The sequence below is a fragment of the Petaurus breviceps genome, unplaced genomic scaffold (assembly GCF_028583685.1).
Source record: "Petaurus breviceps papuanus isolate PSGF00001 unplaced genomic scaffold, PetGlider_PUasm1.0 90804, whole genome shotgun sequence".
Taxonomy (NCBI): Eukaryota; Metazoa; Chordata; class Mammalia; order Diprotodontia; family Petauridae; genus Petaurus; species Petaurus breviceps.
This window is the reverse complement of record NW_027187348.1, coordinates 12,222,573-12,238,879: the sequence shown is the minus strand read 5'-3', so window position 1 is coordinate 12,238,879 and position 16,307 is coordinate 12,222,573. Positions and strand designations below refer to the sequence as shown.

Here is a 16,307-nt window from a genome sequence, read left to right as displayed (position 1 = left end):
GTCTCTCAAACACAGAGAGGCAGCTAAATAGCTCTGCACATAGGAGCACTGGACCTGGAGTTAGGAAGACCCACGTTCAAATCCAGCCTCAGACACTTACCAGTTATGGGGCTTTGGGCAAGGCACTCAACTTCTGTTTATTTCAGTTTCCTATCTGTAAAACAGGGATAATAATAGTACCAACTCCCAAGGCTGTTGTGAGTCTCCAATGAGACAATATTTATAAAGCACTTTGCAAGCCTTATGAGCTATATAAATACTAGCTGCAGCTGCTACTACTACTACTATTCATTTTCAACTTTTTATATGGTATTTGAAAACTCTTATGGAGTTCTCTGTGGTCAATATCAACTTCTATGGTGCTATGAAAGTATCTGGTAGAGACAGATTGCAAGAGCAGCTCTTTTTATGTCTATGGCAAGACAGATTTGCATAGTCACAAAATCACTTAATAGTCACAATCTCATTGCTTCAATATGTGCCTAGAGATTTATCAGCAAAAATTGGAGAATCACATAACACAAATATACACTCTTATGTGGGTGGTAGGGGGAAATCCAATAATTTTTCCCCCATATTATAAAGGGTTGGGAACCAGTGGCACAGCAGTTCTTGTTACTGACACCAATGAAGTTGTTTCTACAAAATCCTGTTCGGCACAGTTTCCTCAATTTTAAAATGGGGATAAAAACAGCACCTACCTCACAGGGCTCAAATAAAATAATTTGATCACAGAGGATCAAATGAAATAATATTTGTAAAAAGCGTTTTTTTTCATCTTTTCATCTCAGGACTGTTCCTCATAGCAAGGCATTGCTATTTTCCGAGTCTCTACCTTCCCCCAAATGTATCCTCAGTGACAGTGAAATAACATTCAGTTCTATTAACAAACCAGACAGACATGCCAAGTCAGTAAAGTCTACCCTAATACCAAAAGGATATTTGAGAGTTTTCCCTAGAGGGAGAGGGGGCACTTACTGCCCAAACTCTTCTTTTCCATGGGTTTTCAAAATATTTAGTTATGCCCTCCCTAAAACCTTTATACTTAACAATCCTTATATAAAACCAATACAAAAGCTTTAGAACATCTGGAGATTTGTGCAAGGGCAAATGCCATATTCAATGGATATTCATGGCAAACCACTAACAGCAAGAATTCTATGTTCCATTTGACTGTCAGATTAAATAACAGCTTTTCCCATGACCCTAGACAGCATATTACTTTAGACTCTACATAATACTCAAATTAAAATGCCTCATTACTTAGTATTCATGCTTCAAATGCTTTATATAATTGCTACAGCTTTGTCTCAGAGGAATGGCTTCCATTTTTTTTTTTGAGCAGAGGTACCACAGCATATTATGGGATAAATCCAATGCTGGGACTTAGAAAAGCATCTGACAAAATCCTGTACTTAGGGCTTCTGTTCAACATGTTGGTGCTTTTCTTGCAGTTTTGAATTGTCTGACATCAGCAGGACATGAACTAAATTACAAAAAGCAAGAGAATCAGAACTCTACCCATTGTTAGAACCTAATTCTACTTTATAGAACAAGCTCAATGAAATTTGAGAAAAACTATGAGAAAGTTCATGATGTGTGACTTTTTTGAGGAAAAGTAAAAAGAAAGAGTGCTGTGGGTGATATTTTGTGATATATCTTGAAGCATCAGTTTTAAGAGGTGACCAATACCATATTACTCAAGTGCAATATTTTGAGAATTGAAAGGAGATTTTTTTTAACATTTGTACTTTTCCAGGACTATTCAGGATTCTAACCCTTTGTGTCAATAGAAAAATGATAAGATAAGACTTACACAAAATTTAAATTCAACTTCAACAAAACCCATAAAAAGTAAGAGAAATCAAATATTGAACCTAAAACAAATTTAATGTACTTTGGCTTTCTTTTCAATTATATTTTTATCTCCCCCCCAAAAAAAAACATCAATCTACAGATGTTTTTAAAATGTATTTGCTAACTATGGATTCGATGTTCTTTATGGTTGTTAATATAAAGAGTATCACAGTTGGAACCATTAAGTATGATTAGAGTCCATTCTAAGATGGAAAACCAAAATGTAGAACCAGTGAAAGCAGACAAATGATCAACAATGTGAAAGACAAACTAGCAGAGTGGATTCAGTACTGGCCTCAGAGTCAAGAAGACCTGAGTTCAATTCCCATCTATGACACATACTGACTAGAAGTTGCAAAACAGATACTTATTTGCATTTATAGAAGTTCCTCCTTGGAAGTTTCTTATACTAATGAAATCAAAGGTCCATTCCAAATATCAGCAAATTTCAAACATATGTATGTATGTGTGTGTGTTGCATAAACACACACACTCACAAACAATGGCCTCGGAATTCGTGAACCAAAGGTAACAACAATCACCAAAAGGTTAATTGTCTCATCCATCAGGCTAACAGATAAACTGTTGTCACCTCTCTAGGAATCACAGTAAATATAAAGGACTTCAAAAAATGGATAAAAATCACCACTGTGGGGAGAAAAAAAATGCAGACATGAATGAAAATAAGATATGTCTATTTGGGGGTCATGTGGTTACTTTGCAAAAGCTACTCTATGGGCTACATTTGTATTTGATAGCAGGAACTTTCATTTAGGTCAAAAATTTCAATTACCTATGGCAAGATTTACTTTTCTCTAGCCAGAATGAATTGTATTTTTTTCTACCCTCTTTCCAGATTAGTGTGCCAAACATGTTCCAGGAAAGTCATTTGGAGTGAGTAATACAATGCAAAACACTATTAATTAACAAAACAAAAATAAAACATATACTCTGAAGGGAAAAGCACACCAAGATAGAAACACAATCAAAATACAGGCCAAGCCAAAAAACCACACCTCATCAGGCCTGTGTTCTACCCAAACCCTTACCCTCTGGGAATGATATCTTTAAAGACCTTTTCTCTGTTCCATAAATAAAATTAAAGTTGCTAGGAAACTGTTTGGCTTCTCAGATCACGGCTGAATTTGGGCAGGGGGTAGTTCGGTTGGGGGGGCATTTAGTAGCTTCCTACCAAGGAAGAAAGAAACCTGGAGTGTGTTTTGGACAGATTTACTATATTGTTATGGAACATGAATTCTCAGCCCATGTTTATCACAGAATCCATTGGGGAATTCTGTGTGTTACTCAAATTCCTGTTGAGTCATAGCATCTTTCAATTAATGACTAGCTAGCCTTTGGGGAATTGAGTCTTTCAGGGCATGTGATTTTTTTTCTTTGTTATGTTACTACTTTCTCCCCTTTAATTTCCTTCCCTAATATATTTATTACCACATCTATCGTCTACTTAACTGTGTCCAATAATACTGACTTGAGTGTTTTCAAAACCTTTATTATTAATCTGAAAAATTATTCCAAACACATCATCTATCCTACTGAACTCTACAAAATTTCTGTATTTTCAGCACTCATTGCTTTTATAAACCTTGTGGTTTACTATTATCCAAAATTAAGACAATAAGCATGCCTTACATTTATCAAATGCTTTAAAATGACAAACTGTATTTTACATACATTATTTCATTTGATGCACAGAACAGACCTGTGAAGCAGGCCTAGAGGGGTTGAGGGTCTTGGCCTAGGTCACACATCTGTCAAGTGACAGAGATAGGACTAGAGACCAGGTAGTTTCATTCTAAGTCCAGTGCTTTTTCCCCACTTACTACAAGACACTCTCAGCAGTTGGTAAAATTTTAAGGTAAAGGAAATAAGTGGGAATTACTTCAGTTCAATAATAATTACTCTAATGACCTCGAGGTACTTAAAAAATTCTGTCAAGTTTGAAAAATCACAATTAAGCAGCAAGTTATGGTGAGAAAGTTGTACCAAAAAAGAAAAAGAAAAAGAAACTGTTCCCTAACCCCACTTCCATCTGTATCAATTTTATCAAGTGTCAGTTTTATCAAGTACCCTCCCTACAAACTCTCTGAGAATGGCCTTGACTAACTTGAATACAGACCAGTGTCAATCAATCCTTTGTAAGTAAGCACCTCTGGTATACAAACTTCAATCATAGAGCTTAGAATTTACTTAAGGAGAGATCAAAACTATAAGAAAAAAACACAAAACTATAAAAAAATAAGAAAAATATGAAACATTTACAAAGTAATAATTTTTAAATTTTAAAAAATATTTAAATTAACAAGCTACAATGTTCCAAACTAAATTTTTAGAAATTATCAAAATTATTTTGCAAATAATAGCATTGTATATTTTAATTTTTTAAAAGTCAAGAAATACTTAATATTCTCTATAGAACTCATGCAATAAAATGACTTTAACTGAATCTATGTAGTTATATGGTAAAACCTCAATTATTCAAAATTCTAAAACAGAGGTTTCATAACCTGTAGTCCACAAATTTATTTTTTTTAATATTTTGATAACTGTATTTCAATATAATTGGTTTCCTTTGTAATTCTATGTATTTTATTTTATGTACTAAACTATCATTCTGAGAGGGAATTCACAGGTTTCACCAGCTCTCCAAAGGAGTACATGACACAAATAAGATTAAGAATTCAACTCTAGGGGAATGATTGGTGTTTGAAGTGACTGATAAAAGGTAACAATTACCTTTTACTTTAAAATTTATAAAATGACTTCTTTGTATGAGACTTTCTGGATAGTGAAACATTCTGCATACCTGAAGTACCAAGTACTCTTTTATATTGACCATTTTGAAAGATAATCTTTCCAAAATACATTATAAATTCATTCTCTGCCTTCTTAAACAGAATGTCAACATATTTTAACTTTTTCTTGATGATTTAAGGTTATTATACTGGAAAATAGTACAGCGATGCCCTTAGTAACTACTGACATGTGTTAGATTTTTATCCCCTCTCTTGCTGGGGCCTAATGGATAGGGTTTTTTAGTTCTTGATTCTATTTTTTTTATAGTTTTTCTGTTTTCTTTCTTGTAAATGAAATTGCTACCTTTCACTTTTTGTTGCCAATATTGTTTTCTGTATTAACCCCTCTTTTTCCTTATAATTAATTGCTTCTATATTATGGTGAACTTGGGATTCAATAGCTAAACTTATTTTTTTTGATTGTGTGGCAAGAGTAAATAGTTATTTTCCTATGAGTAGAGTACAGTCATGAATTTTACTAGTTGATATTTCCAGAGAACTGAGTGCCAGACAGGTGGGGTATCTATCTATCTGCCCTAATTTTATAGGAATTTTTAGGAACAACACTAATATTTAGATATTCTTATAACAATTTTCCCTCTGCTTCATTTTTCAGTCCTTTGGAGATGGATATATTCTACCATCTTCCTTTATTTTAATCTTAATCATTATTATTTTAATTTTAATCATCTCCCAGCAGATTATACTCTCTCCTGTTATTTTCCCCTTTCCTTCAGAGAAGGTCAAGCACTTTCACATTTTAAAATCTCCGTAAAAAGAATTTAATAAAAATCTCCCATCTTTTTTGACCTCAAGCTGATTTTCTCAAGTGTATGTAAATGCTCAGTATGTGTTCACCCATTTGTTCATTCAATAAGCATTAAATGCTTGGGTGCATAACACCACAGTAAGCATGATTAAACATGTAAACCACTAAGAACCATTTACAGTATGAGATTTCTTGCTTTGGGAAGAAGCACAAGGAGCCGAGTACCAATGATAACAAAGGAAAATTGTTTCAAAGAACCACAAAGCACCAGAATCAGAAACCACACATTCTGCTTAATATTTGAAAACCGTTCAGAAGGCAAGTTAATATTTTTCAAAGATTATGTTCTTCAATTCCTACTCTTCTAGATATACTCCAGGAGGCATTCTAGAATTTAAGTGATTGGTTCTCTGAATTGGGACTTTTCGTCTATGGAGTAAAATAACCAGTGCCAGGATTTTTATGGTTCTGTTCAATCAGAGATAAGATGTACTGTAGCTTGGACTCTAGTTCCTTCCTGATTAAATTTAGACTGGGCAAAATAATGCGGGAGGGGAAGGAAGGAACTAGTATTTTATATAAGGCTTAAAAAGTCATCATGGAATTTTCTCGGGTGACCACAGTAGGTCTGCAATTCAATTAATAACAAATAACTATCCTCTGAAAGAAAGCAAAATTGATTTCTTTCTCTAGAATTATCACATGCATAACCTAAAACAAGGAAGGTCATCACCTGCCATAATTCATGAAATAGTTGGGGGGAAAATGTTTAAAAAAGGGGAGGAGAATGAAAAGAAGCAAGCTATTTCAAAACCAAAAGACAAAAATTTTACAATAGCTGAGTGACAAATAAAACTCAAATTTTAAAAAGCGTAATACAATTTGTAAATGGGGTGTTTTCCCCTCTAAGTACATACATAACCCACCTAATCAAAATTGGATGGGGTGGGGGTGGAGATATGGATAAAACTCTAAACTTTATAGAATATTTTTAACCACTCAAAAAACAAAGATAAATGTTAAGCCATTCTTTGTCTCTCTAGAGTTTTATAGAATTATCAGTAGTCACTGAAAAAAACTAATATTAATCCAATTAAAATCAAAACTCATGTCCTTTATAAGAATCAAGTAAACAAAACTTCATAAACTTACAGTGGGTCCTGTAACTCTGTGTGTGTGTTCCCTATTTTCAGTTGAATTCTATTTTCACTTAGAAAAGGGAGTAAAGTTGAAGGGTTAGACTGAGAAACCTTAATAGAAAATCTATCCTATTGCAGCCTCCAATATTAAATTTTAAAGTTCATTCATCTCATTCAGTACAGATACCCCCCCAGATTTAGTGGATATTGTTTGGTATTTGCTATAAGAATTTTGGGCTTCCAAGACAGTGACTGAGTTCATTTTTAAGCAAATCTCAGGGCAGTCATGCCCTCTATTCTTCACCTGTAAATAATCAGATGAAGATGAACTAACCTACTAGTGCATTTTTATGAACACTGATTTCCCTAACTACTTTTAATTCATTTGCCATGAAAATGGTTTTCTTCTCCTAGAACATAATCTAAGGACTTTGCATGAGAATAACAAATCTTGAGCTTTTTGTGATGGTTGTGGTTTGTTTTTGGAAGTGTAAACCTTAGAATATTCATACCATAGAATATTTTCATTTGAATTCCCAGTATTAACCACAGTGCTTAGAACACCATATTTAATTATTATATCTTCATCCATTCATTCATTTACTCCTTCAGAACTGATCTGAAATAAGATATCACTTCGTACAGTTTAAATATGTATTATCATCTAAATAAATTCCCCACATAGTCTAACAAATTACACAGAATATTGATCTTCTCTCCATGAAATGCTTTCTTTGGAGGTTGTCTCAGGTTGCAATTTAACAACAAGCTTAACAATTCATTTTAAAATAGTATGGATCTAAAGAAGACTCATGTGAAATCTTCAAAACTTTTCTTAATCATACCTTGCAATTTGCTTTAAAATGTAGCAAGAATATATATATTTCACATTTTTCAGAAGCCGACTGCTAAACAAAAATGGATCAAGAAATGCCAAAGTGACATTCCACCCATCTAGCCACCCCCAACATACACATACCTCACAGTTCCATTCTACTTGACTCACCTATATGATAAAGTCCAATCCAGTCAGTAGGGTCCACTTCCTCCTTAATGTCCCAGAAGATTATGAGGTTCTGGGCTTGGCCCAGGGTATATTCATACATGCTTGCAGTCAGGCTAGAGCGGCTTTCTGAAGTCACCAAGTCAGTGTCACTGTTAGCCCTCTGCAGGTTCATGTTCTCAGGCATGGAACCCTGAGAGGCAAGGCTCTGAAGGTTCTCCGGACTCAGCGTGTAGCGCATCTGGGGGTTGCGCCTTCTCACAAAAAGCAGGTGCTCCCGGGCTGAGCTAGCCATACTGTCTACCTCTCTGAAGTCAGCTTCTTGAGGATCTGCAAGAAACAGACAAACAGGAGGCATTAATGCTATAATGCAAGCAATCAGATTTAAGCTTCCCAAAGATAAAGCTTTGCAGGAATGTTTCTTACAACTGTGACCCTGGAGTAATCTGCTGACAAAATAAAGCCCAATGCTGTGTTCTGAACTGCTGTGGTCTGAAAATAGCATCTCTAGCTTGCAGTTGCTACTATATATGTTCAATGAAGCATAGTCATAGGAGATGATGGAGCCATTAGATCTGAGAGTTGGAAAGGGCCTAAGATGTCACCTCTTCCAACCTCTTCACTTTACAAATGGTAAAAACAAGAGAGGTAGAGTGATTTTCCCAAGGTCATGCAGCAAGTGAGTACTAGATATGGTTTTTCCCTACCTTAGGGCTGCCCTTCACTCCCTTCTCTCTTCTTCTTGCCCCTGCCCCAACTGCTGACAAGACAAATGTCAGCTTGTGATTTTGCTGCTAACTTCAAAAGGTTAGAGGCAGGCATATTTCTCCATCCAAGACCACGTGCGTATCTCCTGCTACCTGCCCTCCTCCCCCTACCCTCTAGAAAGTGAGTAACTAAATGATGACAATAATAAAAACTGACATTGATATACTTTAAGATTTGCAAAGCGCTATACATACTGATGATCTCATCTGAGTCTCACAAAAATGCTGTGAGCTAAGTACTACAGGTGTCACTATTCCCATTTTACAGAAAAGGAGACTGTTAAGTGGTCACAAGAACTAGTAAATGTCTGAGGTTATTGTAACTAGCATGGGACAACTGGGTTTTGTCCCTGGGCCCCAACAAGGAAAGTGGGGCTCTTCTTCCCTAAGGCTACTGCCAGTTTCATATTCCATCAGGCTATGGCACTCCCTGAGTTGCAGTTACCATGGTGCTCCTTTCCCAAGACTGCCTCCTCCTACATGAACCAACTGCTGTGAAAAAAGGGTCAGACTCAGCACTGCTCCTTTCCCATAATTATTTTTGACCTAAGTGCAAGAAATACTCATTATGACTCTGATGGGAAATTGGATTAAAGTAAGGGTTTTCTAACTCCAAGGCCAACACTTTATTAGGCCACACTGCTTTATTCTATAACATGAGAGAAATGAAGGAATTGAGGTTTATTGCAAGTACAGAACCTCATGTTACCATATTCTCTTAGCAAAAATTTAATGTTTCTCCTGGGTACTCCCTACTATCACGTGACTTTTGGATCCCATGGGTACTGATTCTTAGTGCGGTCCCTCTCACTCATCTACCCTATTTCCACCATCTAGTTCTAAGTCATCTGAAGGGAAAAAAATCTTCAGATGGCTAAAGAATTTAACTGAATTGTACTAAATTAAATTTGTAGCTTCTCTCCTCCCTCCCACTGTGGCCCTATTATAGAATCACTTTTGGGAAAGAAAGTATTTTGTCACAGGTAGGTAGGCACATAGCAAAAACTCAATTAAAGATTGTTGAAGTTAATGCTGAATATTAATTAAAATTGCACTAGACACTAGGTTAACACAGACTCCTTAAAAACCTCAGTAAAAATGGCTTAAGGTAACCTGTTCATAGAAGAGAGTGTAAAATCTGAAACCATAGCTAAAAAGTCTCTGGAGAGGCCATTAGCATATTTGTTCCTGTAAAAATTCATTTTGCTGTTGTAATAAAAAGGCTGAGTAGTTCTTAGTAATCTGAGATATACTTCAAAGAGAAGAGCCACAAGAAACAAAATGAAACTAATTGTACATTTGACTAAAATTATAAACATTCAAACCATTCTAAAACCTGTAATTTAGAGCTAATATAAAACAGCCCCAAACATAGAAATGTAACTATTCTGTGAGGTTTAACACTATGCCTAGCATAGCTCCATCTAATAGTCTACTATCATATTATTCACACTTTTTTTCCCCTGGGAATTAACCCCTGTGGCAAATGCTTCTGTGGTGGCTCCAGTGATAGCTACTGAAGACCCAGAAAAGAAAGTTTTTGCCACCTTAGCACTGTCAAACGGCTCATCATCAAAAACTGATGGTATTTTATCAATGGAAGTGACATACCATCTGCTTTGCCACTGAACCCCAAGTAGAACCATCTGATTTGTGGCTGAAACCTTCCGTATGTGTTATCTCCCTCCTTAGAATGTGTACTCCTACAGAGAAAGAATTCTCCACTTTGTATTAGTATCCCCAGAACTTAGCTCAGTCTTTTGCACCTAGTAAGCACTTAATAAATGGTTCTTTCTTTTTTCATTCATTCAAGCTGGTAGGATACTTGGAAAGCTTCTAGTCTGACCCTTTCATTTTATAGATGGGGCACTGAAGATTAGCGAGGGCAGTGCCCACTATCCACAGCAAGTTAGTGGCAGGTCTGTTGACTCCTAGTTCACCATTCTAGCCAATCAGTTGGCTTCACATATAACTTGAAAGAGGCTGGAAGGAAATCTGGGAGCTACAATGAAGCATAGATGATGGGAGCATGTTGTTCAATACTGTGATACATTTGCTCAGAAGATTATAGGATTACCCAATAAAGAGCAAAGGGAACTCAAAGATCATCTTGACCAATGTCCTTCATTTCACAGAAGAAGAAACTAATGCTTAGAGATATGAAGCCCCTTGTTAAAGTCACACATGTATGATGTAGCAGCTTTTCTCTGAACCCAAGTCCTCTTGGCAGCACCCTTTCCACATTGCCTACTTTTTCTTTTCTTTTTTTCAGCAAAACATAAATATTTATTTTGTGGTAACAGACGGTGCTAATATCCCCTGTAGAATACCTGTAGTCTACAACTTATAATAATAGCTAATATTTATATAGTTCTTTAAAATGCTTTTGCAAAGCACTTTACATACATCATCTCAGTTGATCTTCAAAATAATCCCATGAGGTAGGTGCTATTATTATCTCCATTTTACACATGAGGAGACTGAGCCAAACAAATATTAAGTGATTTGCCCAAGGTTACATAGCTAGTGTCTGAGACAAGACTTGAACGGACTCCAAGTCCAGACCTCTAACCACTGAGCCACCAGACTTGTGATTTTCTTTTCTTTTTTCTCATCATGCCGACCAATACTAGTAAGACTTCCTATCACTACATTCTGCAATGAGACACAGATCTATTTTGCTTCTGTTTTTATAAAAGCAGCTATAACCTTTAGAAAATCTTTTTCTAGAGCACATTGGTGGTAGAAAAGTCCATATAGCTCACCTTACATCTATTTAAAAAAAATTCTCCTCTTCAAAAATAACTCAAGGAACCCTTTTCATAGCAATACTCCAGTGCTGATGTGTCCTGTTCCCAATGGGCAAAATTCTACCAGATGTAGCCATCAGTAAAAGAAGAAAATTAGAATTAGGTCTGCAATAGATCACTTTTTCACCTATTAGACATCTTCCTTGGCAACAATAACAACAAATTCCATTTTAGTTACTAACCAACTGCAAAAGCACCATAGTATACAAGTTCAAAGCCAAGATCAATAGATTTTACTTAAAAGAGAGAGAAAACTATTAGATTATAAATACATTGTTTTAGTGCTTTTCTCTAAAGCAATTTTTATCAATCATGAAGTGGATGTTATCTCAGTGCATTTAATATCATTTCACCTGAAAAGCAAATAGAGGAAACATTTTGCTTTTATAGTAGAGTAGTCCCTAAGACCACTACTAAATGACAGGAATTAGGATACAACTAGAAATGCTTCCTGTGTTTCCAGTCTCTTAGAAAGTAATATATTCAGGTGGGTCTCCAGTCTCAAAGCTCCCAAAGTTCCTGACACCATTTAGCTGCACTGGCTTTCAGCTTCCAGTAGTATATAATAAAAGTAGATTGACCAAATAATATTCAGAGAGGAAAGAACAAAATACATTTTTTTAAGAAGAACTGGGGGAAGCTAACTCAAGTTGGAAACTTAAAATAATAAATAAAAAGTCAAGGAACTAACAATCATGGAGCACAGAAGTGGAGCTGATAAATCAGATATTATCCAAAAGTCCTTCCACCACTTTCTGTTTGACAACTCCCATTGATTCCCAATGGGCAAAATCTAACACTGAGCAGCAATCACTAGAAAAGACCCACAAATACATATTTACTGCTAAAAGAATGAGTTTACAGAAACATTTGGTTTAGTATAGATACTTCTAATCCTGTTTTTATCTTTCTATTCACAGATAATGCTATATTTATACTCACGCTAAGTATAAATATAGAGAAATTATTTCTATGAAATAAACCAGAAACATTGTCTTTAGTTCACTAGGTTGGGTTTCCAAGGCAGAATGGTAATAAATGACACCCCCCCCCACTTCATAATCAAAAAATTTAAGAAATGGAGGCCATCAGGAAAGTGCTTGATTACCCTTTGGGGAAATACCGTCCTTGTACCAAGTATCAAATTATGTGACAAGGCCAAACTACATTAAAAATAAGTACATGAAAACCAAAAAACAATTCAGACCTGAACAAATGGAAGGAAAATCCAAATGCAGAATTTTAAATAAATTTTAGTCATTGTTAATTATTTTGAAAACTGGGTTGATCAGATTAAATGAAATTATCATTATTGATTCCAGAGGAGGGAAGATTAAAAACCCTCCTTTTGGCAGGTAAAGAGGAAAGGTTGCTGAATGTTGCACACACTGATAGTTAGTGATTGGGTTAGTGTTTTTACTTATATGTTTCTTTGTTACAAGAGAAATGTCTCTGGCCAAGAGGAGAACATCGGGAAATATCTAAGATACACACACACACAAAAAATATCCACAAAACTTTTTTTTGAAAAAACTTATTTCAAATAAAATAAGGTCAAGATTAATTTTTAAATTCACCAAATTTAAAATTGACTTATGAACAATATAATTGAAAAAAAATATTCTCACCAAGTTAAAAAAAAGATTTATTACTCTTGTACCCTCCCTTCTCCTTTATCCAAACCAGTAATTTTTTCTAAATTAACTTAATTGGTTTTTAATTTCTCTAACATTATTTGTTTACTTAGGCAAGTAAGTCCCATTTAGTTGTTTGCAAATGAGCTAATTTCTATATATGGGCCCTACCAGATACAAACTGTCAAGAGACTGTATAAATAGAATAAAAGAAGAAAATAGGATCACAAGACTCAGCTAGAAGAACACCTATTCCAACAATACTCATTTTATAAAAAAAAAAAAAAAGAAAAACAAAAAAATGAGCTCCAGAGAGGTCCAGAGATTTGTTCAAGGTCACACAGTAAAAAATGGCATTCCAACTCAGTTCTTTGGATTTCAAACTCTTAGAATACAACTAGAAAGACTTTCTTTGAGTCTAGTCTCTTAGGAGACTAGGTGAGTCTCCAGCCCCAAAACTCCCCAAGTTTTTGAAACCATTTAGCTGTTCAGGCTTTCAGCTTCCAGTATTATATAATAATAGTAGATTGACTCTTTAAATTATTTCTCCTTTCCTCTTTATCTCATTTTTCCTCTCTGTTGTCTTCTACAAATTAAGCCAACTCTATCACCAGAATGACATTCATTGACACAAGTATCTACTCTCTTTTAAACATTGATTTATACCATTAAAACTTTATTAAATTAAGAATATGGTGCTTAACTACAAGTACTATTTTAAAATGTCATACAAGTTTAGGAAAAAAACCAGCTAGGCAGTTGACATATATTCAATAAATTTTTTAATAGGATTTTTTTTTTGAAAGACACACTTCTACAAGAAAAGTACTGTTCCATCTAAGAATAGGAAACATGCTTTTAGTTTCTAATTTCTTGGAGGGATGGGTATAGATGGGGGGGGGGGGAATGCCAAACCTGTGACATCATCAGCATAAGAAGCTTCACAGGGAAACTGGGGAACCCTGTGTAAGGAAGCTCCCTCCCCCAAAGCAAATTCTGAAACTCCAGTAATTTGCAGTCTGGGTATTGCCTTGGTCATTGAGACCCACACACAGTCAGTGGAGGGACTTGAACTAAGATCAGAGTTCTTAAGTCTTTTGGAACTGTTCATTTTTTTAAATACTGGTGTTAGTTTAAATTGTTTTTCTTGTTCTGCTCACCTCACCTCATCTGTATTAGTTCAGACTCTGCAGGTCTCTCTGAAACTGTTTCTTTTTTTTCTTATAGCACCATACTATATTCCATTATATTCATATATCATAATTTGTTCAGCCATTCCCCAATTTATGGGAACCCCACCAGTTTCAAGTTCTTTGCCACTATAAAAAGAGTATATATGTATGCATGTATGTGTATATGTGTGTATGTGTACACACATACATAATTATACATGCATATGTATATATATACACAAATATACACATATGTAGATGTATATCCATATTTACATAGAAATTCTTTTCCTATATCTTCTATCTCTTTGGGGAAATAGGCCTAAAGATATATCATATTTGACTTTCCTTTTTTTTAAGTAACAAATATGAAGCTCTTTCTTCCTCTACACACACACACACACACACACACACACACACACACACACACACACAGAGGTTTTCCCCTTGCTGATATTCAAGACTTCTCCAATGCAATACCCTTTCATCCAACCACAGTGCAGAACTGGAAAGAGGAAGAGCCTTTAAAAATTTTGCACTATTTCATGGTGACCATTACGAGCAGCTGATTTTCAACAAGCCCTTACAAGTTTCAAGGCAGAAGTAAGCACAGAATATGTTGTATCATTGTTTGGGGGTTTGGGGGGAGGTAGATTAAAGTACCAGGAATGCTCAGTTATGTGAAAGATGGACCCTTCCCACAAGCTAGCTGATTTTTGAAGTACCTCAGAACCGTAACAAGGACACAATTGAAAGGAATTCACATATTGCTGTGGACTCTTTGAAATGTAAGATAATGGTAGTTCTATTCAGCAAAGAGTATTATAATCATCAATGGCTCACTAGTTGATAAATATATATGTTCATAAACAAAATCAATAAGGATTTGTGATTCTCTGGAAAAACAATTCACAGCCTACAACCAGATTTCAGCTTGGACTAGGTGAATATAACAGCAATATTCAGGAAAATGTACTTAAAGTGCCTCCTGAAGAACTTGTTACCTTCTTTCAATTCACACTGAAGTGCAAGATAATGTTATCTCATCTCCCTGTACTATCACCATAGTCCCTAACTAGTCTTAATCCTCCCCTAAAATCCATCCTGAATCATGCCCCACTAGCAGATTAATTTTTTCTAGAGCACTATTTTGAATATCACTTACCTCTTCAAAAACCATCAGCATATTCCATTCTTAGGCTGACCTTCCAGAATGCCCCTAATCAAACTCCAACCTATATGCCTAGGTTTCTCCCAGTGTTCCTTTTTATATAACTCACACTCAGAAAAACTGACCTACTCAGTGGTTCCTCAGACATAGATTGTACTGCCTTCCCTTTGCTCATGCCATTCACCCTGACCAGAGGTGTGCTGAAGCCAGCTCATACCAGCTCATCACAGAAGGTATATTAAATTTTCAAGGTGAACATTTACACCTCTGAAATTAGCAAAAACTACAAATCAGGGATTGATTTGTTTTGATGATTGTCTAGACTTAAGAAAACAATGAAAAAAATGTTAATAAAACACATTAAATTTAAAAATGTGTTACACATTTTTGGGAGAGCCCATTGTCAAACATTTATCAATACATTCCTGCCTCCACCTTAATCTGCCTTAAATGTTTTGCGAACCATCTCCACTTGTAGAAATGTTACCTGTTCTTTTGGGCTTGATCAAGTCTACAAAGACTTTCCTCATCACCATAGTTAATCAGTCTGTGAGTATATTCCTTTTTCTTTTTTTTCTTTTGCTTTTTGAGGGCAATTGGGGTTAAGTGACTTGCCCAAGGTCACATGGATAGTTTTGTGTTAAGTGTCTGAGGCCAAATTTGAACTCAGGTCCTCCTGACTCCAGGGCCAGTGCTCTATTCACTGCGCCACCTAGCTGCCCCAGTCTGTGAATATTTTAGTGACGAGTACTGGGGACACCAAGAAAGGCAAAAATAGACCTTGTATTCAAGGAATTCACATTTTAACAGAGGAGACAATATGAAAATAATTGGGTACCTACAAGATGTACATATACATATATATATAATAGATGGAAGATAATCTCAAAAGAGAGCTCTTCCTCTTCTGAATTCCTATAACATTCTGTTTATTATTTCTATCACCTTCATACTGCCTTCTATGGTAGTGATACAGGTACTCACCATCTTCTAAACTAGAGCCTTGACTTAAAATGGCTAGCATTCTAATCATGGTCCCAGTATATGATGAAAGTTAAATTATAAGGTGGAGGGGCGGCCAGGTAGCACAGCGAGTAAGAGCACCGGCTCCAGTGTCAGAACGACCTGGAGATTGAATCCCGGGCTCAGACACTTAGCACCCACCCAGAAAC

General features: G+C 35.6%; 1 protein-coding gene across 2 annotated transcripts in view; it reads right to left on the bottom strand.

Annotated features, from left to right (window-relative positions):
* The window catches only part of HECW2 (HECT, C2 and WW domain containing E3 ubiquitin protein ligase 2), a 449,194-nt gene that overhangs the window by 288,125 nt on the left and 144,762 nt on the right, over positions 1-16,307 (bottom strand). For both annotated transcript variants that reach the window (XM_069070166.1, XM_069070167.1), the window contains one exon: positions 7,585-7,911. In XM_069070166.1, coding sequence (XP_068926267.1) covers positions 7,585-7,911 — 327 coding nt within the window. The remainder of the gene's footprint in view (positions 1-7,584; positions 7,912-16,307) is intronic.